The 27,148-nt window shown below is 40.3% G+C and overlaps 2 protein-coding genes across 2 annotated transcripts; one reads left to right on the forward strand and one right to left on the reverse strand.

Annotated features, from left to right (window-relative positions):
* dsg2l (desmoglein 2 like) lies at nt 1-17,222 on the reverse strand. Its single transcript, XM_054767925.1, has 16 exons — nt 17,083-17,222; nt 15,926-16,237; nt 9,488-9,717; nt 8,382-8,495; nt 7,036-7,191; nt 6,824-6,965; nt 6,580-6,743; nt 6,154-6,288; nt 5,895-6,080; nt 5,546-5,820; nt 5,317-5,459; nt 5,021-5,242; nt 2,407-2,637; nt 2,209-2,330; nt 1,804-2,124; nt 1-1,019 (listed from the first exon to the last, which is right to left on the reverse strand). Exons 3-16 carry the CDS (start codon nt 9,539-9,541, stop codon nt 66-68), a joined length of 3,219 nt encoding a protein of 1,072 aa, XP_054623900.1. The 5' UTR covers nt 9,542-9,717; nt 15,926-16,237; nt 17,083-17,222; the 3' UTR covers nt 1-65.
* dsc2l (desmocollin 2 like) lies at nt 16,567-27,148 on the forward strand. Its single transcript, XM_054767926.1, has 16 exons — nt 16,567-16,853; nt 16,935-17,025; nt 17,104-17,300; nt 17,387-17,479; nt 19,913-20,068; nt 20,137-20,281; nt 20,364-20,518; nt 20,599-20,733; nt 21,107-21,292; nt 21,373-21,620; nt 21,699-21,841; nt 23,054-23,275; nt 23,546-23,767; nt 23,881-23,996; nt 24,070-24,321; nt 25,108-27,148. Exons 1-16 carry the CDS (start codon nt 16,815-16,817, stop codon nt 25,303-25,305), a joined length of 2,598 nt encoding a protein of 865 aa, XP_054623901.1. The 5' UTR covers nt 16,567-16,814; the 3' UTR covers nt 25,306-27,148.

Consider the following 27,148-nt stretch of genomic DNA (forward strand, 5'->3'; position numbering starts at 1 on the left):
CACACACACCCACCCACACACCCACCCACACACACACACACACACATATGTTTCAAATGTTCCCTCTAAGCTCTAGAACTAGATTCTATATTCCTCTCTGTGACTGAGACCTTTTTGCGTTGAACAACAACTCTCTGGCTGCCTTGGGACTTGGGTGTGGCTTTTAGCACAAAGTCCTCCTTTGACCCTCTGGAATCTTGAGAAGCCAGTGAAAAACTCTTGGCCTGCACACTTTGACCCCTGACCTCCAATCCTTGCTGACTAGATACCTGACCTGTCTGGACAATGGCCACCTGTGTACCTTCACCTGAAGACCCGCTCTCTACCAGCAGGACTTGTCTAGGTAAGGTTCCTTGTGCCACCTGCCCTGCTTGCCCATCGACCAGCACCATACCTTGAGACCCTTGCAGGCCACTAACTTGAACCAGGCTTTGTGTTAGTCCAACCTGACCAGCTTGACCTATTCCCTGCTGTCCTGCAACAAGTACCATTTGGGGCTTGGGCTCCACAACATACATGGGTGTGGCAGCATAGTACAATGCAGGCTGTTGCATCACGAGGGGTTGATTGGGTATAAAAATGTTGTCCTGGACGTGCACCCTAGAGAGTGTGGCTGACCCCTGGCCTGTACTGGACATCTGCCCCTCTTGGACAAGGGTGGACATTCCAGATGTTACATTGGATGTGCTGATGCCGTCAATGTGAACACGATCTCTGCCCTTAATGGTTTCAGTGTGAGTATGGACATGGGTGTCAAGAGAGGGCCTGACAGGAGATACTGGCCTGGCAGGTGGTGGAAAGACAGCATCTTTTCCACACTCCACCATCACGGTGGACCCCTGGCAAATCTCAGCGAGCGTTTTAAATTTAGGCCCAAGGTCATCGAGGAATGAGAGGTCGTTATCGTTCTCCAAGAGGCTGCAGCAGCCTACAGAACCTGCCAGAGACTCCTTGCCCTCGTAGTCGTAGACCAGCACGGCGTCCTTTTGTTGGGACTGCTGGGCAGCATAGCTGGCTTTCTGCAAGGAATTACAGCCATCATTTATTCATCGATTGAACTTTAACTGCTGGACTGTGAAACTATTGATGTTCTACTGTGGAACCGCCCCTGAAGAAGTTTGGAGTTCAACTCAAATTTTGTACAAAGGTAATTCTCAAAAGTGAAATCAAAGAGTTCACACCATCAAGAGCTCAATGGGCATTTAAGGCATGTGGGTCCAAAGGTTGTACAGTCAAGCCTCGCTACATCGCGGTTGCCCCCTCACTCGTTTTTTCAAAAATGTATTAATTATTAACTAACTAACTAACTGTTTCGTGGTTGAGTATGAACTATTATTAGTGAAAAAAAATTGAAAAACAAGTTATATGTAGTATTCTGGCCACTAGGCGTAAGTAATGTTACATGACAGTAGATTAAATTACCTTCAAACTTCATGTAGTCAGCCATGGAATATTGGACAAGACAGAGTTCTCCTCCTAGTTTTCCCCCCATTCCGTGCGGGAGTAGTAAGGTTTTGGCTGCTTATTTTGTCCGTCTTCCGCAATCCATTTGAAAAACTTTCTTAAGTGTAGAATAACTAAATTGGAGAGGCTAACCAGTTAGCTCGGTAGCCTGCAGTGATCCCGTAGCCTGAGCATTACAGTTGAGCAGTTACAGTTCTCTTTATGTGAGTATAACCATTAAGATTGTGAATTTGTTATGTGTTGCAATAAAGGTTTTTATGATAATAATCAATAAATTGGTTTATTTCCCATGGGAATAATTGTTTTGAAATGAGAAGAGTTTATAAGTTAAATACTCACACTTGAATAGTATTCCTCCAAGAAGTGATCAGACAGAGCCAAGCCATCATAGGGGCCACCTCGGTACTGTTCTTGTCCAGTCATCATCCCCCCGTCTATGTAGCCCATCCTTGCTTGCCCATTAGATTGGCTGTATTCGTTGTACTGGTGCACATTCTCACTTGTTAAAAATGAATTATTATGGGCATTCAGGGCTACTGCACCGCCTGCAGCCCCTCCCAATTCTGCCAGTCCCCCAAGGTATCCTTTTCCTTCGTAGGTGTTGATGTCTTTAGTGATAGTCACTGTTCCACCATCTGGTGTATGGATAAGAGGAACGTCCTGTTAGAGAAAAGCAAGCACCTGTCAGACATTAAACTTTTTAAAAATTGGATATTTGGCTATATAACAGGTCAATTCAAATACCCTATCTTCTCCTTGGCCCTCAGTGTGGTAGGATATGAGCTGCTGTTTTGTATCAAAAGGAATGGCTTTGAAGTCTCCTCCAGCTCCTCCACACAGGCAGAACATCAGCAGGAGAGGCACCACTGAAAAAAAACAACGTCTTTAAGGACAACAAAAAAAATCCTCTAGGTTAAAAGCAAAATAAGTTAAAGTACTCACACAGCAGCAGCAGTAAGCCCAGCAGCAAAAGAAGAATTCCTGCGACACTAAAACTGGAATGCTTTGTGCTGCGGTCCAGGCAGGTTTTAGTGCTTTCATGGCATGTGCACACGGTGATGTCGAGCATCTGAATGTCGGCACATGACTTTCCCTGCTGGTCCTTGACCTCTACGGCCACTTGGTAAAACCCTGGCCACAGGAAGGCTTGGTCTCGCAGAAGGGCTGTTGTGCCTGACGAAAGATCATGAGCACATTTTAAAAGAGACTTTATGCTTTTTTCACAGATTAAAACAGTTCCTAGTTGTTGCCAATGATCAAGAATTACAGCGTTAGGAATGTTAGGAATATTTTCCACTTTGTTCTGGATGGGTATTGCAACATGTACTGTATGTGCTTATGTACAGCAGAGAGATAACGTTTCATTATGAGTCAGCCTTCTGTCTCCTGGCTGAGACGCCCAGCCACCTAGCCAAGATAGGTTGAAACCACATCAGACCAATACTCCAACAAACAGTTAATGGGAAGTTTCCTTATCACTGGGACTGCCTCCACAGCAGGTATATGAGGAAGAGGAGCTCAGTTTCACTTTAGAGATTGTTTGGACCCCGGACATTGGCTGACCGTTTTCTCCAGCGCTGGCATTGCAATTGCCTGTATTTATTCCAAATGGGAAAAATTGTTAAACCGACTTCTTGACTCAGATACTGGATTGATGCTTGTTGAAGGAATTAAAGAACCCCCGCTCTGCCAAAAGGGCTGAGCAGAACAACAGCACACTTAAAATTGCCTCTTTACAACCCTGTTCAGAGCAGAAGGTTCACATGCAAATGAAACACTGCTTACCCCGCCTCCCACTACTGCAGTAGCAGTCAGGCAGGCCCTTTAAGGGACAAGCGAACCGTGAGTGAACATGCCAAGTCTTATTGCTACATCGAGGGAAAGAAGAAGATTAGCCCTGAAATCAAGACATTAGAGCAGGGATGCTCTGATCAGGGTTTTATGCTGCCGATTCCGATACCAATCATCCGTGAGTGAAATCAGCTGATACCAATCCTGTAACTGTAAATTTTAAAATGTATTTATGATAGATGCTATCGGCCAGGTGTGCCGTATATGGGGGGAAAGTTAGGACAATTCCAAGGTCACTGACTGCCCAAAAATAGCTAATTATTCAAAAAATAAAAAGGGTGGGCCAAAGTGATTTTTGTTTTTCATGGGGCCCAGAATTTCTGGCTGCACCCCTGCTCTTGGCTATATGAGATAAAAAAGGAACCATAAAATCACCTTAATTAAGACAAAAACATATTTTAGTTACTTCTTCATGCAAACATATATATATATCACTGGTGAAACAGAGGATGATACGACTTCTTTAAGGAGGCTTTGGGTGTAAGAGTACATTGGTGGAGCTGTAGCAGGATTTCCAGAAGCAAGTGAGAGAGCAGTTGGCAAAACTAGTGTCGTCCACCACTAAGAAAGCCTGATCATCTAGTCCTATTAATGCAATTATTTTTCGGGTTATCTGTTGAGTGTACAGCATTGGTTGTGTTAGCTGCCGTTTGACTGATGCTGCACCGTGAGCCTCAAAAACTCACCATACTCCGTCAAGTGTTGGTTCTTGAAATGCCGTATTAAATTAAAGCTTTTTAACGTGCTGCCCCTGCAAGATATTTTTCGTGGCATTTTTCGTTTTTCATTTTATATCACTCTCACAAATGGCAGGTAATGGAAAATGGCAGGTCTGCGCTGCTCCCTGCCCGAGTGCCTGGCCCCGCCCACTCACACAAAAGCACACGCAGCTGTACCTGTCTATTCTCTCAGCTGCAGCAGAGGCGACGAGAGGAACCGCAAAACAAACTACATTTTTTACACCATGGTAAGCTTTGACTTTGTAAAACAATATAACACTACACTTTAGTGCCATGCTGTCAGGGTCCGTCAAGGAGAACATTCTAGCGTTTTTCAGGCAAGTGTATTAGTCTTTTAACGTTAGTCGTTAATCGGTTAATCGTGTAAGTTGCATCTCTGTGGATAAACAAAGACAGACAATTGTTAATCCACATGTCCACCATTATCTAATATAAGACTATTACGCAGCTTTTTAAAGTGAAATATGCACATACTGTATACACAGTCCCAATTCACTTCATACTTCCATGCAAGATTGGCAGGGGCCCATACATTCACAAGTTAATGTCTTCATTGCAATCATTTTGAAAATATTTTAAAAAAGTAATGTATTGTAATTTTAGTTGTAGGTGTAATTTTATGTATTACATGTTTTATCTACATTGTTGCATAAAATGTAGTTTAGTCCCTTGTGTTAAGTCTAGTAATGTGATGCATGTTTTGATAATTTCTTATTTTGTTTGTGGTCAACTTTTTTATTTTTTTTATTTTTAATGTTTGCTTCAGCATTTGCGATCTCCTCTCAGTCCAAAATGGTATTGACTTTCACAGAGCCAGTTGAGGGGTCAATCCAGAATCTGTTTCTGAGCTTCTCCAGAGATCCAAATATGTGTATACAAGCAAAAGGTTTTCTATAATATGTCCCCTTTAAAACAAGCAAAAGGTTTTCTATAATATGTCCCCTTTAAAACGCACACCGTCTTACCATTAAGATGCTCCACTGTCCACCTCCCTTTGCCGTTCCCGGAAATCACAGTGAACTCAAACGGGGACGAATTGGGGAATTCGTCTTTGTCCACGGCGGTGACATAGATGACATTATCACCGTAGCACATGGTGTGACTTGTCGCTGTCACTTTTGGGCAGTGGTCGTTGTAGTCCTCCACCTGAATAGCAATGGTCCCTGTAGCAGTCTTTGAATGAAGCTCTAAAAGCCAATAAAACACAAACAGTACGGTCAACACAATACACAGGGGCAAAAACACATGATCTCCTACTCACCATTACTAATGCATATAATTTTGGCATAATATGTTCCATTGATCAAGAACTTGGACTCTCGATCAGGTAGTTTATTCAGCCTAATTTCAGCTGTTTTTTCGTCAATGATCAACCAGTTGTCATCATCACGGATTTTAGCATACCTAAAAAAAATACAAAATTCCTTTTTTAAAGCCTCCCCACAATAAGCAGGTATAAATCTAAAAGGACATCTGATGGTCAGCCATACCTTACGTTGGTCGCAATCTGTAGTGTGTCACTGTCAATGGCGGCATAGGTGGTGATGACTTTGTTTATATGAATAGATGTGTGATCCTCGGACAGAGTCACCACTTTGACAGTGGGCTGGAAACGAGGACCCTCCTTCTGATTGACCACATTGATCTTCACGGGGTAGGATTTTACAGTTATGGAACCTGTGCTTGTGCTTCCAAAATTATACTTTGCTTTGTTGGAAACGACGACTTCCAAATTGAGCGTCTTAATTTCCTCATAGTCCAGCTCCTGTGAAAGTGAAAGACAATTCAAAGTGAAGATTTGCAGTTTCTCGCTTGAATAATCCTTCAATCCTTGCTTACCCTCAGAATCATGACACGTCCCTCGTTGGTCTTGGGGTCCGTAGTGATGGTAAAATAGCCTCCTTCGTTTCCTGAGATGATTTCAAAAACAGCCAGCCAGTTGTCAGTGTAAATCAAATCCAAGTCCACCGCCTTTATCCGCATGACTTCTACGTTGATGGTGTTCTCCTCCACGCTGCCCTCATACTGCACACAACAGCAACATAACCTCCAATACAGAGAGGGAACCATTTCAAAACCAACAGAAACCTTGACATACCGATTCTTTTTCCAGAGTGGGAACATTGTCATTTATGTCCAGGATTTTGATCTCAATTGCTCCGGTTCCTGTATTTCCTCTAGGTTGTCCATTTAAGTCAGACGCACTTATAATCACCTTGTATGTATCTTTTGCCTAAAAGGACAAAGCAGATACATGGATTGACATTATGAACGCCATTTTTCCGCGTTTTGTCGGTGTTGCTGTCCTGTATGAACGGCATGGACTTGGAATGGTGGAATGAAGTCAACCTGGAAATTTTCGGGCATGAAGCATAATACCTGGTACTCACTTCTCCCATTGTGTTGTGTTGAAAGCAGTTATTGTCACACAACCACTGTATTGACCTGAATATGGTCACCAATGTCTTAAACTGACAGGAAGAAACGCTCTGACTGGCTTAGGGAGAAGTTATTAGTGCCTCACCTCCCTATCGAGGGTGTTCCGTTGAACCGAGACCTCTCCACTTTGAGAGTTGATGGAAAACATGCCGGCGCTGCTTCTTGTCTCCACAATCCTGTAGGCAATCTTGGAGTTGATCGAGTTCTCGTCATCAGCGTCGGTTGCAATCACCTTCATGACCACCGTGCCTGTAAAACACCCCATGTGGAGTAAATTCATACTGTACATGCACAGGAAGGGTGTTTGAAATGCAGACTTCTTCCATTACCGATGGCACTAGATTCATTGACAGATCCCACTTGGGCTGCTTTAATTACAGGTATGCAGTCATTTTCATCCAGAACAGCAATTCTTAGGTCTAAATCCTTCTCAGCAGTCGTGCCATCCATTAATTTTGCCATTCCTTTTAACTAAAACAAAAAGAGAAGACGACAAGAGTTGAAAAATTTTACTGGTTTGGCTTTAAAGTAGTAATCTTACATCATAAAAGGCGATCTCCTCTCGGTCCAAAATGGTATTGACTTTCACAGAGCCAGTTGCGGGGTCAATCCAAAATCTGTTTACAGGGGGCATGTCCACACCAGGCCCACTGAGCGAATAGATGATCTTTGTGAAGTTCTCTTTATCTGAACGAATCTGAAACACAAACACAGAATAATTTGTCTGACATGAAAACACAACAGATTTAATACAACTGAATATTTGGTGGTGTGTGCTAATGCTAACACATTCCAAAATGTGTCCAGGCTGGTCCGCCAAATATCACCATCACTAAAGAAGGTAATAAAGTGTTATTATGGCTCATTATTCTCCTATATGACCAAAATATGTCATGGTTATGGAACACTTATTACATTTGGTGGCTTTAAAAATTATTCAATGTATACTGTCAAAAAGATCAGAACCATCCAGATCAAATTTCTGTACCCTTTTCTGGGGGGGGGGTTCACAATGCCGAACAGTAGCACAAGCACTAACACTAGCATTAAAACCAGACCAAGTTGTGTCCAGACTGGGCCACCTATGTTCCTTATCACAAAAGCAAATAATTAAGGGTTACAACGCTCACAACTCTCCTTTACATGAGGAAAATATAACATTTAATGTGGTTATAGTACGGTACACGTATTACATATGGTGGCTTTAAGATGATTCAATGTTTCACTGTACTATGTCTACCATGCAAAACCCCAAATTAAAGTCCTGTACACTTTTTCTGGGTTCGTAACGCTGAACAACCTGAACAGTTGTGTCCAGGCTGGTCCCCCAAAATTCCTTATCACTAAAGTTGGTAATTTAAGGTTAGCTTGGCAGTCACTGTTCTCGTTGATAAGTTTAAGGTACAACTATTGTCACAATAGCACCAATGCTAATGCTAACACAACCCAGCGCTAGTCCACCAATAATGCTTATATGTAAAGTGTTACGATATAGCCTTATAGTTAAGGTACTTAGTGTTACCATGGCAATTATAGACTCTATTCCCTTGATGTGAAAATATATAATAACATGATTTTAAATGCATAGTTTAAGGTACAGTTAATAAGATGATTCAGCGTTTTAATGTAAACTACCAGATCCAGCAGATCTAATTGTGTGCCAGAAGTGTTGTTTGTCATCCTCTGAACTGACTCATGATGGAATTGAAAGTGTGCAAACATGTGTGTTGCTCTCATTCCACACATCTGTTTAGTTGCGATCCAAAAACAATGCAGAATTTCACGCTATAGGTCTACTTCAAGATATCACCAGATAAGACTGTGTTTGTGCTTGTCGTTTGCTATTTCTTAGTGAGTTTGTGTCACAAATAAGGATACTGTCCATACTCTAGCAATTTCAATTCCGGTGTAGTCATTATTCTCCTTCAAAGGCCTCGGATACCGGATCCAGTCTCTCTTCTGCCTGTGCAGCTCATTTCCTTCTGCCTGCACTGGCTCAAGCTGCAGATAAACACCAGAAAAAAGGGGAACATTATTTGTATGTCATCGTGTGTATCAATTTGTGTTAGTGTGCTATTTAAACTGAACAAAAATATAAATAAGGGGTTAATCAGTAGTTAACATTGTCTTGTCCAAACTTTACTCTCAAAAGAGCCATTTTGCCCTCCTTTCCACTACAGAAAAATAGACTGGCGCCACAATACATTACCCAGCTTGTAAACTTTGAAAAGTTGTAATCCTTTTTTTTTTATTCTACCAGAATACAACACACAGAGGTATGTTGGCTGCTTCCCAATGCCTGGGCGCTTCCTGTATTTGTGTTAAATTAAAATAAAATGCAGCCCTCTTTGATATAAAAAAACAGATCTGAATTTTTAACCTAAAAATGGGAATAAATTTTGACAAGTCCATTTCAGTGTGCTCTCATCCTCTTCGGGTTTCTTTCTTAGTCACAACCAATATTACTTTAATGGAAATAAATTGAAACATGATTAGAATAATATGATATGAAGTGGTGTGAATACACCCTTAAAAATTGAAATAAAGGAATTTCAAAAAAATTAAATATGAGTTTCAAAAAAATCTAAATCTCTGCTGTGCTCCACAGAGACTAGAGCACGAATAATTTGTGAGCTCCGTGAATAATGAAAAACAGCCAGATGCAGAGCAGCTGTGCACAATGCAAACCACAACAACCACTGCAATACTAATTGATCATTGTTATCGTTCCAAAGACCCAATTTTGGACCATATCAGATTGTGTTATTTACGATGAAGTTCGTCACTCGGTTGAGTTTTGCCCTTTAGTTGGGCAGTTAAAAAAACCCCGCGATCATAAATAAACAAGGGAACGATTCCAAAGGGATTCGCTCCACTTGGATATAACTGACGCGTTAGCGTTCCTCAACATGGAAGCCTCAGAAGTCTGGAGCCACACCTGAGGAAGGTCCGTTACTCGCCACAAGAACAACTTTTAGCGCTCTCATACGTACCGTAAAGCAGAACGCCAGCAGAGCAAAAAGAGTGTATCCCAGCAACGGAGCCATTGTCTTGAAAGAGACAACAAAAAACAGACTTCAGATTGCTAATCCTTTCTATTGGATTTCTTGACGCTACTTTCTGTATATTGTTGGTTGCAAACTTTGACCCTTCGCAGGGCTCGGAGGAAGAACATGTAGTGCAACGGGCGGTCCCTCCCTCTGATGGCTCGCTGTTGCTGCTGCTGATAACAGGCGAGAAAGGAGGAGATTATTTGCATGCTACACTCGGCAGGACATTTTTAGCTGGATGAAGAGGAAGACAAAAAATGATAATTGAAACAATACAGGTTGATGGGAACCCCATTAGGGAGATATTTCCAGTGTAGACAGCCTGGTTTTCTCATGATTCCGAGTAGTGTTTTTTCGCCCTGTAAGATTATCATAAACAGTAAACAGAACCAATGCTACTTAATGACTGTAAAAGTGTAAAAAGAAGTTATCGGCTTACACATTGAAACATTAACATGTGCTCAATCAAGTCGTGTCCATTTATTGCCGATGTATTGTTGAGTTAGGATGTACTGACACTAGGCCAATAGCCGATATGCTTCCCCTCTTTTGGCACGATTATTCCATGCACAGACCACCACACACGCACGCATGTATGCAATGTAGCAGTCATAGAATGACTGTAATGCGACCGCTCCTCGAAGATTCTTCATGAGAACCAGAACAATTCATTATATATCTGAAATAGAAGGACTAAAAAGTGAAACCACGCACGCAACTACAAGTACATACATGTGCGTAATAGAGGCGTGCCATTTCATTCATGCAGTCGTTACTCTTGTGAAATCTTGGCACAAAATATATAATTACAAAATCTCCAAATAAAACTGGAACAATTTCACAATGTCAGAATAGAAGTGATGGAACAAGCAAATGGACCGTGGCACAAATGCGCAAGTTCAGCAACAGTTTTCAACAGTTTCCAGCAAGCAAACCGACCTCTCGACAGTCTCGTCAGTTCATATTTCTGTTCCACAGTGGCCCTTAAACCTGTGACCTTCCAGTCTCGAAGCAAACCCTTTTTTTTCTCCATTAACCACTCCCGAATTTTGGTCCATTTCTTTTAACTTTAACCTGCAAACAGTTCCGAACAAAGCTCTTATATTAAAACATGCACTACTATTTTATTCAAATACAGTACTGTATTACAAAGTTGAACAGTGTAAAAAGTGTGCTACAGACATGCCAGAAGGCCTTAAAAATACTGAGCTACTCTATCAAAAGGATGCAAAACAACTGTCAACACTTGACAGAAGTGTGACTTGAATCCAGATCAGTATATTAATAGTAAACTGTTTACATTTTGGGAAAAAAAAACAGTGTCAGTACACTACAATAAACTAATGTATTGTACGACAAATCACGCATATTTAAAATATGTATACTGTATATTGGACTTGCTTTAGACTGATGTGTTCTCGCTTAACTGTAAAACTTGCCCCATGACTGTGACATTCCCTGGGGAGTGCACCTTTTGGCATGCAGTAGCGTTCACCGTGAGGTTTTTTCTGCGCATGTAGGTGTGTTTGTACAGTTACCGAGAGGGAGGTTCTGGGGTTAATAGATTTTTTCAAAAAGTGCTGGTGGACAATTGGTGCAAAGTGCAGTCAGAGGTGTGCCACAAGAGGAAGTTAAGCCAGTGACTTTTTGCAAATGTTGTCAAAGCCTATCCCAGAAACAAAGCAGTGTGTCATTTGCACTATGACTCCTCAGAGTGATTCACGGAGGTACTGGTGGTTTTGGTGATAAAAAAGAAATGACACCTACGTGCTAAAAATCCTTCCATCGACAAATCCTCAGACTGTTGAGAGGGCGTGCTTCCTGGTATCGAAATGACGATTTCCACATGAAAATCTTTGTATTGCCACAGTGAAAGTGAATCACTTTGTCTTTGTTTATATGGACGTGTCAAGTTGCGTGTCTGGCCAGTTTAGTGACCTTATGAGAGATGTATTTACAGTAAGAGTAACCCCGTTGATAGTCGTTAATTAATCGAGTCTTGAAGCAATTGAGGCAAAATGGAGTGCAATACATTGTTGCATCTAGCAGAGGTGCGGCTGACTGAGTGAGTTTACCAGGCTAGAAAAGTTGGTGTGCCAAGAATGCAGTAAAGTCGTACCTCACTGCATCGTGGCACGAACATTGCTCCCTCACACTATCACGGTTTTTCAAACATTAATTAATTAATACATGATCTTTCATGGTTGTATACAGCCTATTGGTAAAAAAAATATTCACATTTAAGGAAATTGCATGTATTTTGCCCAAATTAAACACTTTCAAGCATAAAAATGTCTAAATGAACTAAAATACAAATACAGTATCAGCCATTAAGACCAAAACTTGTGAATGTAGTATTATATATTATATTATAATCCAAAAATATTTAAAAATAAAAATTAATTGAATGAGACAATACATGTAAATGCAAGGACATATTTACATGCCAGTTACCATTTTGATTAAACACTTACTCTATGCAATACTGTTATGTTTTTATTGCTATCTACCAGACTGGAGTGGAACCAAAGATTACTTGTTGATAAGATTTTGGATAGCGAAAGGAGCAATTTTTTTTTTTTTGTAACTGGCTCCCATTTACTGGCTCCAGTTAATGCTAACGGTAATGGTTTCATTTATTTGAACATGCATACAAGTTACATTGGCATACATCACAAATCATAACTCACAGTTCCACATGTCCAAAAGGAGTAGGAAGAAGCAAAGCATATTTAATCGTACCCCCATTCGTTTTACATCAATTCCAATACATTTGTTCACTTCCTGTATTCAAATACACTATATTCTAGTTGAAAACATTGACAATTTATGAGATAATGTAATAATGTGATAAATAGTACAAAAAAATAGCAGTCAACTTCCAAATTTTGTCAGATTTCTTATTATCTTAACTACTTGATTTGACTATCCTAGTAAATAATATGAAATAGACATAGCAAAACATAGTTTCATAATAGGTGAGTAATAAGCATGGCTTCCAATGAAGTAATAAACATGGCTTTGTTATAAATGTTTATTGTGCGTGGGTTTTATTGGGACATAGGCTCGACTGTCCTTCCTTGTACAGTTTTGTTTTTTTTAAATGGAATTTTTGTCAAATAAAAAAATAATAACTACATCAAATCAAATAATAAGGGTCATTTAATAGGATATCTTGCTTTTCTTTACATTTTATGTTTAATTAATTATTTAAACAGATCACAATTAATTAAATAATAAATCACATTTCAAAATAGAAAGCCTGAGACAGTACATGTAAGTGCATGTGCATATCTGCATGCCATTTACTATTTTGATTAAACATTTACAGTATGTGCAACGCAAGGTTATGTTTTCATTGCCATCTACCGCGCTGGAGTGAAACAAAAATAACTTATTGATAAGGTTTTGGATAGATAGGATTTTTTTGGTCACTGGCTCCCAGTAGAGTTAAGTGTAATTGACTTTCAAGTTATAGTAATAAACATGGCTTTGTTATTTTATTGGATTGTTATTTTTTTTTTCTTGTCCCGTCCAGCCAGTGACGGTGTTACTCATACTCCAAATATTACATAATGTTGCTTTAAGAGTGAAACTTATTTTAACTTTTTGCGTTTTTTTTTTTTTTTTTTTAGAACCAGCGATGTAGTCCAGGAGTGCCCATTACATTGATCGCGAGCTACCGGGTGATGGCGAAGGTAGTTTGGGTCGATCTCATAAACGTGACTTTGTAGATGTCATATGACATCAGTAAGCCGACACTGACTGATTGTCATGTGTGACAGTATGACAGTGACAGTATGTAGAGTATGTACAGTATGTAGAAAAAAAAGTGAATTTTTGATGGCTTTGCTGCGCGTCCTGAACTTCAATATAGAAACGCGTGTTTTCTGCTTTTCTGTTTCTGAAACTGTAATTTCATGATTAATTGGAAAATGCTGAAACCATTTTTATCTGTTGCCTCGACTTTGGCTGCATTGTCTTTTGTATAATCATTTTCATTTTTTGTGTATTTGTAAAGTTTGATAGCAAATGCTAATACATGAACTGCGTGTCTAATATACACTATGTAGCTATTTTGACTGACATACATCATATCAACTACTTTGATTACCTGTAAACTGTGAAACTGTGAATGTGAAATTTTCTATATTTATAGTAGGAGGCAGATCTTTCGGACTTGGTCAATTTAAAAGTAGCTTGCAGGCTATAAAAGTGTGAGCACCCCTGACGTAGTCTAAAATAATCCATAAACAGGCACACCTTAGTCAAAGTTCTGCAGCCAAAAATGTTATTGCATTATCACAAAGATGAAACCTGCAGTAGATTAATGACTAATATGATGGGTATGTGGTCTGGCAACGTGTCTCGCCCAAAATACTACCAGCTCGCACGTGATGCGCACTTTTTAGCCGCCACTTCTTTGACGCCACTTCTTTGGCGCACAAACACAGCCGGAGGAAGTGGCGCGAAGGGTGGAGCCATGTGGTTGCATAAGGTGCACTCAAATCTTATGTATAACTCCAAGGTTTACAATCCATTCAGGATACACGTGTTCCATTTGGTGACCTTTGCAAATGTGACTAGATTAGGCGCGCATTTGTTTGGCCAAGTGTCGACTGTTTGGGTTGAGGTATTGGTGCGATTATAAACGTGATGTTCCTTAATGTAACTTAATGTTAAAAAAAATCCAACCATGATAACAGTGGTCCCAAACGCTGATCTCTCATAGCTGGCAATGACGGACAGGGACACTTAAACTGGAGGGGCGAACTCTGATTTTTTTTATGTATCACCATTAATACTCATGGTTACTACTGCATTTTTAAATGTTTTAAAACAGGGTTGTATGCCCAGGGGCAATTTGTGGCCTGCAGCTGTTTTGTCATTGGCAAACAAAATAACAAATAAAGTTGTAATTTTTGAAAAATTTCGTTGTGGAAAAAGTTATAATATTATGAGAATAAATTACAAATATTATGGGAATAAAGACATAATAATAAAAAAGTAAATTTACAAGTTGAAATAGTTGGAAAATGTGGGAAACAAACAACAGCAGAAATGGAAAAAAACAGCCGTAATTTTACAAGACCAAAGTCAAAATATTAAGAAAAAATGTTAAATAGAAAATAGAAAAAAATCATAATACTATCTATAAAAAAATCAAATTTTAGTAGTATAGAGTTCAAATATTAAAGAAAAAAAAGTTTTATGTAAAGGAATATCAATTTTGGAAATATGGGCCATTATTTTATTCAAAAAAATAATATACAGTTAGAAATCCCGCATTTTTGCATGTTTAATAAAAGCTTTTGACTTTGTTCGATGGTCGCTGAACACACCATCTAACTTTCTCCCATGCTGCACAGATAGACTACTATACTGTATTTTCCCCGTTTTTCTTTCACCTCATATTTTGTCCGAAATGCTGATACTATGTCGGAATGCATAAAGGTAAGATTTGATTACCTTATTGGGTGCTAATATGCATATTTGTGCAGAGCACCTCTCTGAAAAAAAACCAACTCCAGGCTCATACTAGTGGATGATGGGTCTGTGTTCATTTAATGCTTTTCATTTGATGTTGTTCCTCTCAAAAATACCAGAATTGCTCCAGTACCTTGAGTTCTGTCTGGCAGTGGACAAACTCCGTGACAACTCTGTTAACTTTGACAACCCTACAATAAAGCCATAATATTACGTACACATTTTTACGAAGATTATTTAAGAAGAAAGTTGAAATATTTGAAAAATTAAAAACAAATGGGGAAAAGAAGCAAAAAAGAGAAAAGTATACTAAGAGTAAAGTATACTAAAAATACATACTAATAATACGCTATTTCACCTGTATCACAAAGCTGAGATACAGTTTTTTCTTGAAATATACATATTAGCATATCTACTTGTGTTGGTTTACAAATATCAAATTGGCCCTTGCATCCTTTCATTTTTCAGTATGTGGGCCTCCATGGAAAAAGTTTGGACATGTGTTTTCAAAGAAGACTAAAGATGGTTGCTTCACAGAGCCTCCTTCGGCTGATATTCCTCATAACTTCTAAACTTTCTGAGAAGTTTAATCACTTCCGCTGTGATACAAGTACAAAGAAATGGTTGTTTACAAAACACAAAATTCAGGGTTAAAGTGACTAATTTTTGTGTATCAAGTGCAGCGTTCATGACTGGTTAGAGAGAAGGGGGCGGTCAGTACTGTACTGTAATGTGTGGTTACACACGTCGCAGCTTGTAATTCACTTTCATTGTGGGAGTGACGGGAGTATTTGCTGAGTCTGGTTTGCGTTTACTGTTATGGCTCCCAGCCCTGGGCGGTTTCCTCGTGTCCACACCTATGACTCACTACAATCATCCTGACATTTTTCTCACCTTTCCTGTATGTGTAGCTCGCGCAAAGTCTCTACGCATTTTCACGCCTTCTCTTTCTCAGGACAGTTCATGCTGAAGGAGAATGACCCTCAGTGTAGTCAAACACTTGAACTTTTTTTCGTTTGTGCAAGCATTTTTTTCCCAGATAGTGAGTGAGAGCAGAGCCTCCCCCTCACCAGGCTTCATTTAGTGCACATTCCTGCGGTGCTAAGTGAGGAGCCTAGCTGTGTTCCTGCTGCAAGAGGGAGAGGAGGGGCATACAGAGGTCATTCATCTGTGCAGACCTGGGAAAGCTTCCCCAGACCGGATACACTAGAAAAACAAGTAGACAAACAATTATGTCATGGCGACTAAACACACAGGGCACAGATGTTTAAACTCTCCCTCAGAGGCATGCATAACTTTTAACAGCATCATTAGCAATACATTTGCTTTCAGGCACTAGTTTGCTTTTGGTGGCTATAAACCTTTATGAGCCATGTTTGGTGTCTCTTCTTAAGTCTATCGATGAATAAAGTACAAATTAAACAACATTTTTAAAAAGGTTTTGGGGAAACGGCTCCTCCTGCTGGCTGGAAGTAAAAGAACTTGTCAAAGTTTAGTGACATTTTGTTGCACAGGTCCTCCTCCCTGCTGTAGAGCCTGCTGGGGAGGCTTGGGTGGGGCGTTCAAGGTGTGTCGGGATTATTGACAGACAGACAGCCAGCCAGCAGCGAGGGAGCAAGTGTGAGCAAAAGGTGCTTATGGACGCGTAGGAGAAACAGCAGGACTCTTTTCGCCAAACTGTTCAACTCCTAATCACCACCTGGACGCTTCCTTTTATTTTTGTGTGGTGGAGGTCTGCCCTTTGCTTTGCGTCAAGTGGACAGTGCATTTTCTTAAAAAAAAGATGGCGAATGCAATCATTTTCGTCGCATGTGTGACGCTGGTGAGTACAAATGTGTTTTATTAACATTTGAAGGAAAGAGGAAACAGGTTGTGATATTTGAGACTAACCCTGTAACTTTAGATCCTAGCCGGAGTCGAGTCGTGCGTTGTCCCGAGCTTGCTTTATGTCCCAGTGCCTCAAACTATCCCAACTGGATACGAGATAACTAGAGGTATTTATTTAATAATAATTTATTCGCCAAAAAGTTATGTTTCGAAGCAAAACTCACCCAATGTTCTGTCTGTTGTAGTCAACGTCGCGGACTGTGACGGCGTCGTTTCCAGCAACCGCAATTTCGCGGTTTTGTCCAACGGGTCAGTGGCGGCTATAACACCCGTCACTGTTCCGTCCGACGGCCAGGTTTTTTACGTCCAGGTCCAGGGCAGCAATGGACTACAGCTGCGAATGGACGTCTTCCTTATCCTCAAGCCCACGTTCAACAGACAGGTACAAAGCAATGCTTTACAGTCTCTATTTGACTTGGGTGTGAAAACTAATGCCATTTATTTTAACGTTGGATTATTATTATACAGCCCAACGGTGTACTAAAACGGTACAAAAGACGCTGGAGTCCCCCACCCTTCCACATCTTGGAGAACGAGCAAGGTCCAAGGGACATTGACAGGGTAATGTTTTGAAATTCAGCAATATTGCTATTTAGAATGCTGTCAACGGGTGTCCTCTTCTGCTACATTGCTTACAATATTAGGTACACTTCACTGACACAATATAAAGCAGCGGTTTTTAAAGAATATAATTCCATTGATGCCTGCCCTATGCAGTACTCCCCAAAAAACTGATTTTCTGGAGCATATTTTGTAGCGTTTTCTACTCACTTTGGACTATGTTTACTCGCCCACTGTAATTCCATTTAATTTAGTCTATAACATAAGTAGAGTTATCTTAACTGGTTTGAAATATGTTTTTCTTTATTTTTCCCAAGATGCTGCACCTCTCACTTTGAAACGGCTTGATGTAAAGATTTCCAATACAAGAGATTTGAGATAATGTATTGTGTTTACAATGGTGGTTGTAGCGGCGTCTAATATTATTTACTAAAATATTACTAACATAGATGTAAAAAAAAATCAAAAGGTAAATTGGACATTCTTCAAATTTAATATTTTTTAATATGGGTTTTATCCTGGATCTTTTTAGATCCATGTGCATGTGTACTTAATGTGATTGCTGCTAAGTGTACTGAATGTTGAGGATCATTAGTTTTCAAACTCCTCAAAAGTATTATGCTTTGCAAGTAACACACTTACCATCATGGTGTAGCATCAAATATGTGGCTTGTGGAAAATGAAGTGTTAAACATGAATAATTCTACAAAGGAACGTGTAATTTGAATTCAATTTCAGTGACTCTTTAGTCATGAAATTTGTGTATGCACATTATTTCTGTTGTATATGTCTCAATATCATTTTATTTTTGTTAAAAAATATATGTGGTGTTCGTGGGTACCACTGGATGGAACCTGTGTACCGCCAGAGGTACTTATACCACAGTTTGAGGACCAATGATTGTGTTATTTCCAGTACAAGAGACAACTACCATAACAATCAATGCTCATATTGTTTTCAATGCATTTTTTGCTTATTATTGATTTGCGTGTGTACCAAATTTTGTGGCTGTAAATTATTAAGATGAAAAGTACTGGACTGGCAAACGGTAACGTTTGAAAACACCTTCTTGAAGTACTTGTTTACAGTATGACAACACACATTATTCTATTTGTTACGAATTAGATAAAGGGCTGTATATATACAGTGACTTTTCCCTGCTCCTTGTGGCTATTCGGGGCAATTACTTTGACAGCAAGTGACTCATACACACCCTCACAGACTCTTTTAAGTGAAAAACTTCTTGTATTTCGTACTGCTATTAATAAATAATACTGTATGCAAAAGTAGAGATTGTGTGGGGTCAGGGGTAAACATACAGTATTAACAGCATTGCCTGTAAAGTTATTGCCGGATAAACAGCAAGAAGCATTATACGCACCGTATAAACAGTAACACATGAAAACATTAAGTATCCGTTAATATACTGCTGTGTGTGTGTGTGTGCCAACAACTGTAAAATAAAAGATGAAAAAAGATTGTCCCAACAGCCATGTGATTAAAAAGGGAAGCGCTATTTGGACTTTAGACACTACACAGTCGGTTACATAACAGAGAAATAAATATGTTGTAATTATGATATAGTCAATATGTTGTAATGACGTGAGAAGTCCATTGTTCATTCAAGTTCTAGTAATGAGCAGACAACAGGTTACACAATTACAACAGCACATGACTACAAAATACTGTGGACGCTGGACGAGTGGTTAGCCTGTTGGCCACACAGTCAGGAGTTTGCATGTTCTCCCCATGCGTGGGTTTTCTCTGGGCACTCCGGTTTCCTCCCACATTCCAAAAACACATCATTTTGTGTGTCTGTAGCTTTAATGCTAATGAGGTTCCTTTGTCCATGCCGGACAGAGTGTGTGGCTCCAAGAAGCGCGATTGTTCACTTTATCCACTTTTTACATATACACCGTAACTCTGCACCTGTCCAACGTAATAGATGCCATTTGTCACGTACAACAACGTAACATTCAAGAGTGGAACAGTAGAACAAGACATTAGCTGCTAACATTAAATCACATTTTAATAGCAACATCATGCTAGGTTGTCCCACAGATAGCTGGCAGAGGTTCAGGCTTTAATTTGATTAAGACGTGAATTTTTATTTATTTTTATTTTTTTTTACAAAGTTGTCCTCTGGGAAGTGGGTGTTTCGTTAGGTTGTATCAGAGGTATGATATCCATGAGACAGGAGATCTTTCCTTCATGATGTCATGAAAACATGTAAATTTAAAAGTGACCGTTTGAGTACCTCTTCTCTTAAAAGTGGAGCAAACGAGTGAGGGTGATGATAGATTTTTCTCACCGTTGGTGGTCATAAATAGGCCCTAGGGACACAAAATCATTAAAGGTTAATTTTCCCCAATAGGGGACTTTTAAGCCAATAGTTAATGGCTAAACTAATTTATACCTTTGTTTCTGTTGCAGCTCGTGTCCGACTCTGAAGCCAGACATCAGGTATACTACAACCTCACGGGCCCTGGTTTCGACAAGCACCCAGTGGGAGTGTTCAAGTTTGACAGCTTGTCTGGAATGTTGACTCTGCTTAAGGCGGTTGACCGTGAGGAGTATCCGCAGTTTATTGTAAGTGGGCAGTTTGGAGTTTTCTTACAGATTGCTCCATTTTTACATTGAACCCCTTTTCTTTGCAGTTAACAGCCAGAGTTTTTGACAGAACAACGCACATGCAAACTGATTTACCTTTACCTATCACCATCCACGTAGATGACGTAAACGACAATGCGCCGCAGTTTCAAGGCTCAATGCAGTTTACTGTGCTCGAACAGAGCAAAGCAAGTGAGGGACATGAACTATGCAGTGTTTCTTTCACATAGTTATTTGTTTCTTTTCTGTTAAATAATCTTGTTTTACACAACAGGGACATCACTCGGGAAGATTAACACTACCGACAGAGACCAAGAAGGCACCGACCATGTGAAGATCCGCTACTCCCTTTTGACTGGATTAGACAAATTTGCCATCAACCCTGAGACGGGTGACCTCACAGTGGTTACCAATGCATTGGACAGAGAGGTGAGTGCTGGTTTACTGTAAGTCTTGAGAAACAATTCAGTTCTATGATGTATCAAATGTACGGAATCGCCCCCTACCAGACTCAAGACAAGTATAGCGTGAGAGTGCAGATTAAGGATCGGGACGGCAAAGACTCTGGTTTGATCACTACAGGCACGGCGACCATCATTGTTGGAGACATCAACGACAACCCGCCGACCTTCACAAAGTCATCGGTAAATGCATTTTTTTATGTAAGATAAAATTGAAAAACATACGACACAGACGAGAGGGCCACAGGGCGGACAATCTTTGATCTAGTTCATCCCAAGGGTGTTTGAATACGCTCATAGGTCAGGGCAGTCTTCCACAAAAGTTAGAAGATTAGCTTAGAATAGTTGGAATTGTCAGAAATAGCAGCATAGAAAATGGATGGATGGAATTGTCCAAAATGTCTTAGAAGAATTAAGATTCAGGCGGAATCAAGAGGTTTAGGCCAACCTCTGATTTGTCAGATTTGCTGATTAAGAGGTGTTCCTTAAATGATATAGTTGAAGTGTACTGTAGAATATGGTTGGAACACTAATGCGCTGTTTTTGCATCCTGCAGTTTCAAGGCACAGTCAATGAGAATGAATTTGACAAACTTATCCTTCGAATTCCTGTTGAAGATAAGGATTTAAAAGACTCACCCAACTGGAAGTCCAAATTTGTGATCACTAAGGGAAATGAAAATAACAATTTCCGTATGGCTACAGACGCCAAAACAAACGAGGGGCTTCTTTACGTCGCAAAGGTGAGCTGGTTTTCACTTTGGGGTTGCTGCTGTGAGGAGTTGACGTGTTCGTACGAAAAAAAATCATGGGGTCTTTCCAGCCATTAGATTACGAGAAGACCAAAAATGTGAGGCTCGACATCCAGGCCCGCAACGAAGTCGATCTGACCGGCACTACGGACCAGTGGAGGTCTGTCCCCGTGGACCTGACAGTCACTAATGCCGATGAAGGCCCAGAATTCACAGGGCCTACCATCCGCTTCATCGTGAAAGAAAACACACCAAATGGCACAACAATTGGAACTTACAAAGCCGTAGATCCCGAAACCAAGAGCAGTGATGGAATCAAGTAAGCGGTACCTTCCTTCCGACACTTGACGTTGCTTGCTAAAGAACATGAGACTGACAAACAAAGACTTTCTCCCAGGTATTACAAGGTCACAGACCCCGCTGCCTGGGTCAACGTGGATAGGAACACTGGAGAGCTGAGAGTTGCAAACACTATCGACAGAGAATCTCATTTTGTCAAGGATGGACTTTACAACATAACCATGAGAGCAATCGATGCAAGTATGTAGCTATCAATTATCAAATAGTACGATGTTTTAACCCATCCATCCAACATGTGTCAAGGTTGAGTTGAGCTTTGCAATCACAGTCAGCGTGTGTGGGAATCTGGCCTAATTGGCTCTGTTTACACTCAGCAGTATGGTTTAGTTCAATTCGGTATGTTGGGGGTACTCACACTAGACAATCATGCTGTTCTTGAGCACATTTGACACCCAGCACCTGGTTCATTGGAGTGGTCATCTATATCAAGGACAGGACACTTTCCTGGCCACTGCACGCTTTGAAGAGGTGGGACTGGGCACATTTGCTCATTAATCCATGCTTTTGCTACCACCTTGCATTACTGTATAGAAACAAATCAAAGCCAAAGTATGCTTGCTCAAGCATAAGCACTTGTAACGTTGATGTCATATAATTATTGCGATTGCTTCTCTGCCAGTTATTAATGATAACCGCTACCTTGCTCGATATAATTAAACAGAATGACTTGAAATAATCCACAAAGTCATGGTAGTTACAATAGCATTGTGTCATCAAGTAATGGCGCACAAACAGGCCAAAGCCTGAATGCTGTAAAGCAGTGTGAGTGCTGACCAGCGGGAGACACGGTAGGGAGGGTTTAAATGGCCTTGTGTGATTAAATGATCTTTTTGAATGGTGTTTCAGTTTCAGTGGCGCGATACCTAATGCTTACTGATTAGGAAATGAGACGAGAGGGCTTTTGACCGCAAGAGAAAGGCTGTAGTCGTTTGAGATTTGGGTACGTTTTGTGAGTTTATGGAAATCTGGCACTGTGTCACATATCATGAAAGTTTGAACTCAAACAATTGACATTTTTGGACAAACTCCAAATTGCACACGACAGAGCACTAATGAAACATCTATTGTTTGCCTCAGTCAATTGCTTCCCGTTGGGTTTGGAAAATATTATTAATATTATATTATCTGCGTGCCAAGTCATTGCAAATGACGTTTCTCCTCTGCTCTGTTCGGTTGTTTTGTTTTTGACCCAGGTTGTTAAGAGCACCAATTGTCCCATCGGCAGTATCTGTCTGTGCTAAACCCGCCCTCGGTTCGTCTGACCTGATTTACAGTAACTATAACGGGTGGAATGAAAACCTGGCTCTGAGCCAAGATGTTTGTCAGAAATGGAGATTTGCAGTCAAATGACGATGTTTGGTCCAACGTTCATACCCATGGAATTTGTTTCAGGTTCCAAGACTGGCACAGGGACGGTGATACTCCAAGTGGAAGATGTGAATGACAACATACCAATTGTGCCACCTAGCGAGAGAGTGCTGTGTGAAAAGGAAGGAGAACTTGGCTCGGTGCTGGTTGTGGCTGAAGACTTGGACAGGTCTCCATTTTCGGCACCCTTCACCTTTAGTATGCCCGCCGACCATGATGGAAAATGGTCTGTGACCAGGTTTAATGGTAGGTGCTTGTCAGCTATTTCTATTCATATGCATTTTTATTTTCTATTTTGTCCCCTTAATGCTCATGTTAAAAAGCATTGCACAAATGCTGGCATGAGAACTGCCAAGTGTATTTAAATATAAATGTGAAAGATGCTTACTTTTCAAAACATAGTAACGATTCAGTTTTACAGTAGTAACAAAAGCTTGTAAAGCAAATTTTAGGCTCAGACGATCTGACTATCTTGAGGCTATAATTATGTTCCGTCTTTGTGTGACTCCTGCGCAGACACAGCAGCTACGTTGCAGCAGCTCAAAGAACTTCCTATGAAGGTGCACAAAGTTCCTGTGATAATTAAAGACCTGCAGGGCAACGGAAAAACGCAGATAGTGAATGTTAGGATCTGCCAATGCAGGAATGGGGCTTGCTTGACCAAGCCGTGGTCGGCCTCACTCGGCCCGCTGGGTTGGCTGGCATTGCTGCTGCCTCTGTTGCTCCTTCTGCTGCTAGGTCAGTTCCTCTCTTACTTATAATGATCATTTTACAACACAATTATAATGCACAGACCACACGGAGCATTGTTTTATTCACCAACATCTACCACACTTGTTTTGCCGTTGCAGTGTTGTTGCTCATCTTTTTCTGTAAGACAAGGGCAGAAAATATTCAGCTGGAGGACACAGCTGACAGTGGTGGAATCCTGATCAAATCAAACACGGAGGCGCCAGGGGAAGAAGTGGTAAGGAAACAAATGTTATTTCCTTGCATTCGTCATGTAGAGGAACCTCATTTTAAAACTATTTACTCAACAGGATTCAAGTCTCATCAAAGTCCCCATATCTGGCCCTGACATCAAGGGCTCGGTGTTGAATCAGGATTGGCAGGTGAAGAACTCCAACACACTTGGACGCCAAGACGTTGGCTTGTACAAGGGCGGCATTGTTACCACTGACATGCAAGAGTTCTACTCCGGACAGTACGACAGCCAGTATGGTACTCAACAGCTCAACTATGACGCAAACTTTCTCAGCAATTGGCAAACAAATGGACGCTATTTGCACCAGGTAATTTCACTGCCTACAAGTTTATGTATCTTGGGTAGTTTGCTAGTTGGGAGGATCAAGCAAAAGATTAACACATTTCAAACACTTTTGGTGCTTAAAAATTGCCAATCCACATTTTTTTATGTGGACATTGCGAGACTGACATCTTTCCATAATTTCTCAATGACTAATGCATAATTATTATTGACAAAATTCCAGTGTTTGCAGCAGATGTATGCTATTTGGTTGTAATTAGTTTGAACTGGGAGTTAAAATACAGTATAAGCAATGAAGTTGGGTTCAAGCTTTAACTAACTGTTGTGGTGGTGCCATACGTCCTTTTAAAACGCACAGTTTGCACTGAAATATAGTTTTAATTTTAAAAAATCGAATGAAAAATATATAGTCAAAAATATATAATTATTAATTAATTAATAAAAAAATTAAATCAATGCTGTTGTGACAAATGCGAACATAGAAGCTATGTTGATAATGACTGACGGCTTTGATGAAAAGCTAAAGTATTAGATGGTATGACGTCGACACACTGTCTTCAGATGGAAATAATGATTTTTACATTGGCCAAGACATATGGAGACACTGATACGTCTATTAAAGGAAGTTTTTTTAACCTGCAAAATATGCTACATGGTTGTTTTATGTAAATAGTTCATCATGATTTGCACACAGAGCACATTTCATTAGGCACACATTGTTATCTGTGAGAGTATCCTCTGAAAACTGAAGATTTTGGACTGTGTAGGGAGAGGTTTACCAACTTTGTGGTCACATTCGTTTGCCTTGCAGAAACTCAGCTATTTCGGAGGGGAGGAGGATGGTCGATATGCGGATGATATCGTCCACCACTACGGCTATGAGGGGGTGGGCTCGGCGGCCGGCTCGGTGGGCTGCTGCAGCGACGACGGCGACAACGAAAACCTTGATTTTTTAAACACACTTGGACCGAAGTTCAAACCCCTTGCAGGCATCTGCAAGAAGACATGAACAGTGACAACGGAAAGTAACAGTGTTTCGCTTTTTTTGGTTCCCAGGATGCAATAGGGCCTCCTCCCATGCCACCTGAACAGAAATGGAAGGAAAGAGAGAGTTGTGTGTGTTTCCCTGCTGCTTTTTCCTTAGTCCTGAGCACTGATAACCTTTTCGACACTGTCAAATGTACATACCAGTTCATACGCTGTGTGTGCTCTTTGCATTCTTGGTTTTGCAGGTTGCTGCTAGCTGATGCAATCAATGTAGTGGCTGGCTTTGGGTATTTTTATAATTTAGTAACAACTTCAGGTATTTTGGGTTTTACTAATTCCATGTGTCTATGGTAAATGACGTAAGTTGTGCAGAGTGTGGTTGGCTATTTTTGAAACTGTGCCCCCAATTTTTTAAGAATTTTGATAATGTTCTAATATTAATAAATATGAACTAATATTATTATACAGTCAACTTAGGCTGTGTTTATACTTGTTGTGTGGTACACTGGTTCCAACCAAAAATAAAAAAATACTTGGTGCGCACTTTGGTGCAGTTCGCTTACCGTGCCACTTTGGTATTTTTAACGTAGAGCATATTTTCAAAATTAAGGATGTGATTGGGCAGCTTCCGTGACATATTACATCAGGGGTCACCAACGTTTTTCCTTGTGAGAGCTACTTTTACAAAATGAAAATGGCCAAGAGCTATTCATTTTTGTAACATTTATTTTCAGAGCTTATTTTAAACCCAAACAAAGTGAATATGCTTGTTTTACCAGAACATTAACAAAATGCTGGTGTCCACAACTCACATTTGGTATTTCAGAATGCATTTCTTTCTACTGTTCTTTCAATATTAACTGAAAATCTGAATGAAAAGCAGGCTTGGGGGCACCTCATGTGGTCGTGGGGGGCTACCTGGTCCCCGCAGGCACCACGTTGGTGACCCCTGTATTACATGCTATAACTCAAATATTCCAAACCAAAATGCTGTCTGCCAAGTTGATTACGTAGTTTATTTTTATATTCTGCCATATTTACCAGCTTAGATTTCACCAAAAGCTTCTAAAATATACTTTTAAAGAGCGTGATTGTCACTTTGAATGCATTTTCTCTAACATATTTGTCATTCCTGTATTCTGGTAACATTGGTCTATGTCTGTGGTCAGTGGAGCGTTCACATTTGAGCTCAAGTGAACCGACCTGCCCGACTTGAGCAAGAACCATCTCTCAAGTGATGCTTAACACTGCACAGTGCATAATTGGTGCACACGAAGGTTCGGATGATGATGTTCACAGTTGACCAAATGAACTGCGCTAGCAAAAAGCAAAAAGTTAGTTCAACTGAACCAAACATGCCAAGAGGGAACGCCCTTAGAGACATTTGACAGGAAAATACTTCTTTAGATTTAATCTAATTCAAACTGCAGTCTTTAACAAAAGACTATAATCTTGTATGTTTCTTCCAAACTGTACAAGATTTGTGGCACATGCGTTCCAGCCGTGGTCACGATTAATGAATGTTGAACGGGTGTGGTTGCAGCAGCCATCAGCAGTTATTGCAACATTCTGCTAAACATGTGAAAGTCGGCACAAAGGTGTCAACCCTAAAAGTGAGGCATGACTGACACAGGACTGACAAGATGACAGAAGATGATTGGTTTCACAGAAATCACAGGAAATCTGGCATTTACAGTACACATACATTTGCAATTGTCCATGAATGTGCTAATCTAGCTTGAATATGCACAGGTAGTGTAGATGTGGCTTAATTTATTGCACATTTGACTCCAACAGGCTGAATGCTGTTTACCTCATGTAGTGCTTTGGAGGATTGTCCTTGCAGCTGTAAAATAAATTATAAA

Source organism: Dunckerocampus dactyliophorus, chromosome 2 (genome assembly GCF_027744805.1).
Source record: "Dunckerocampus dactyliophorus isolate RoL2022-P2 chromosome 2, RoL_Ddac_1.1, whole genome shotgun sequence".
Classification (NCBI taxonomy): domain Eukaryota; kingdom Metazoa; phylum Chordata; class Actinopteri; order Syngnathiformes; family Syngnathidae; genus Dunckerocampus; species Dunckerocampus dactyliophorus.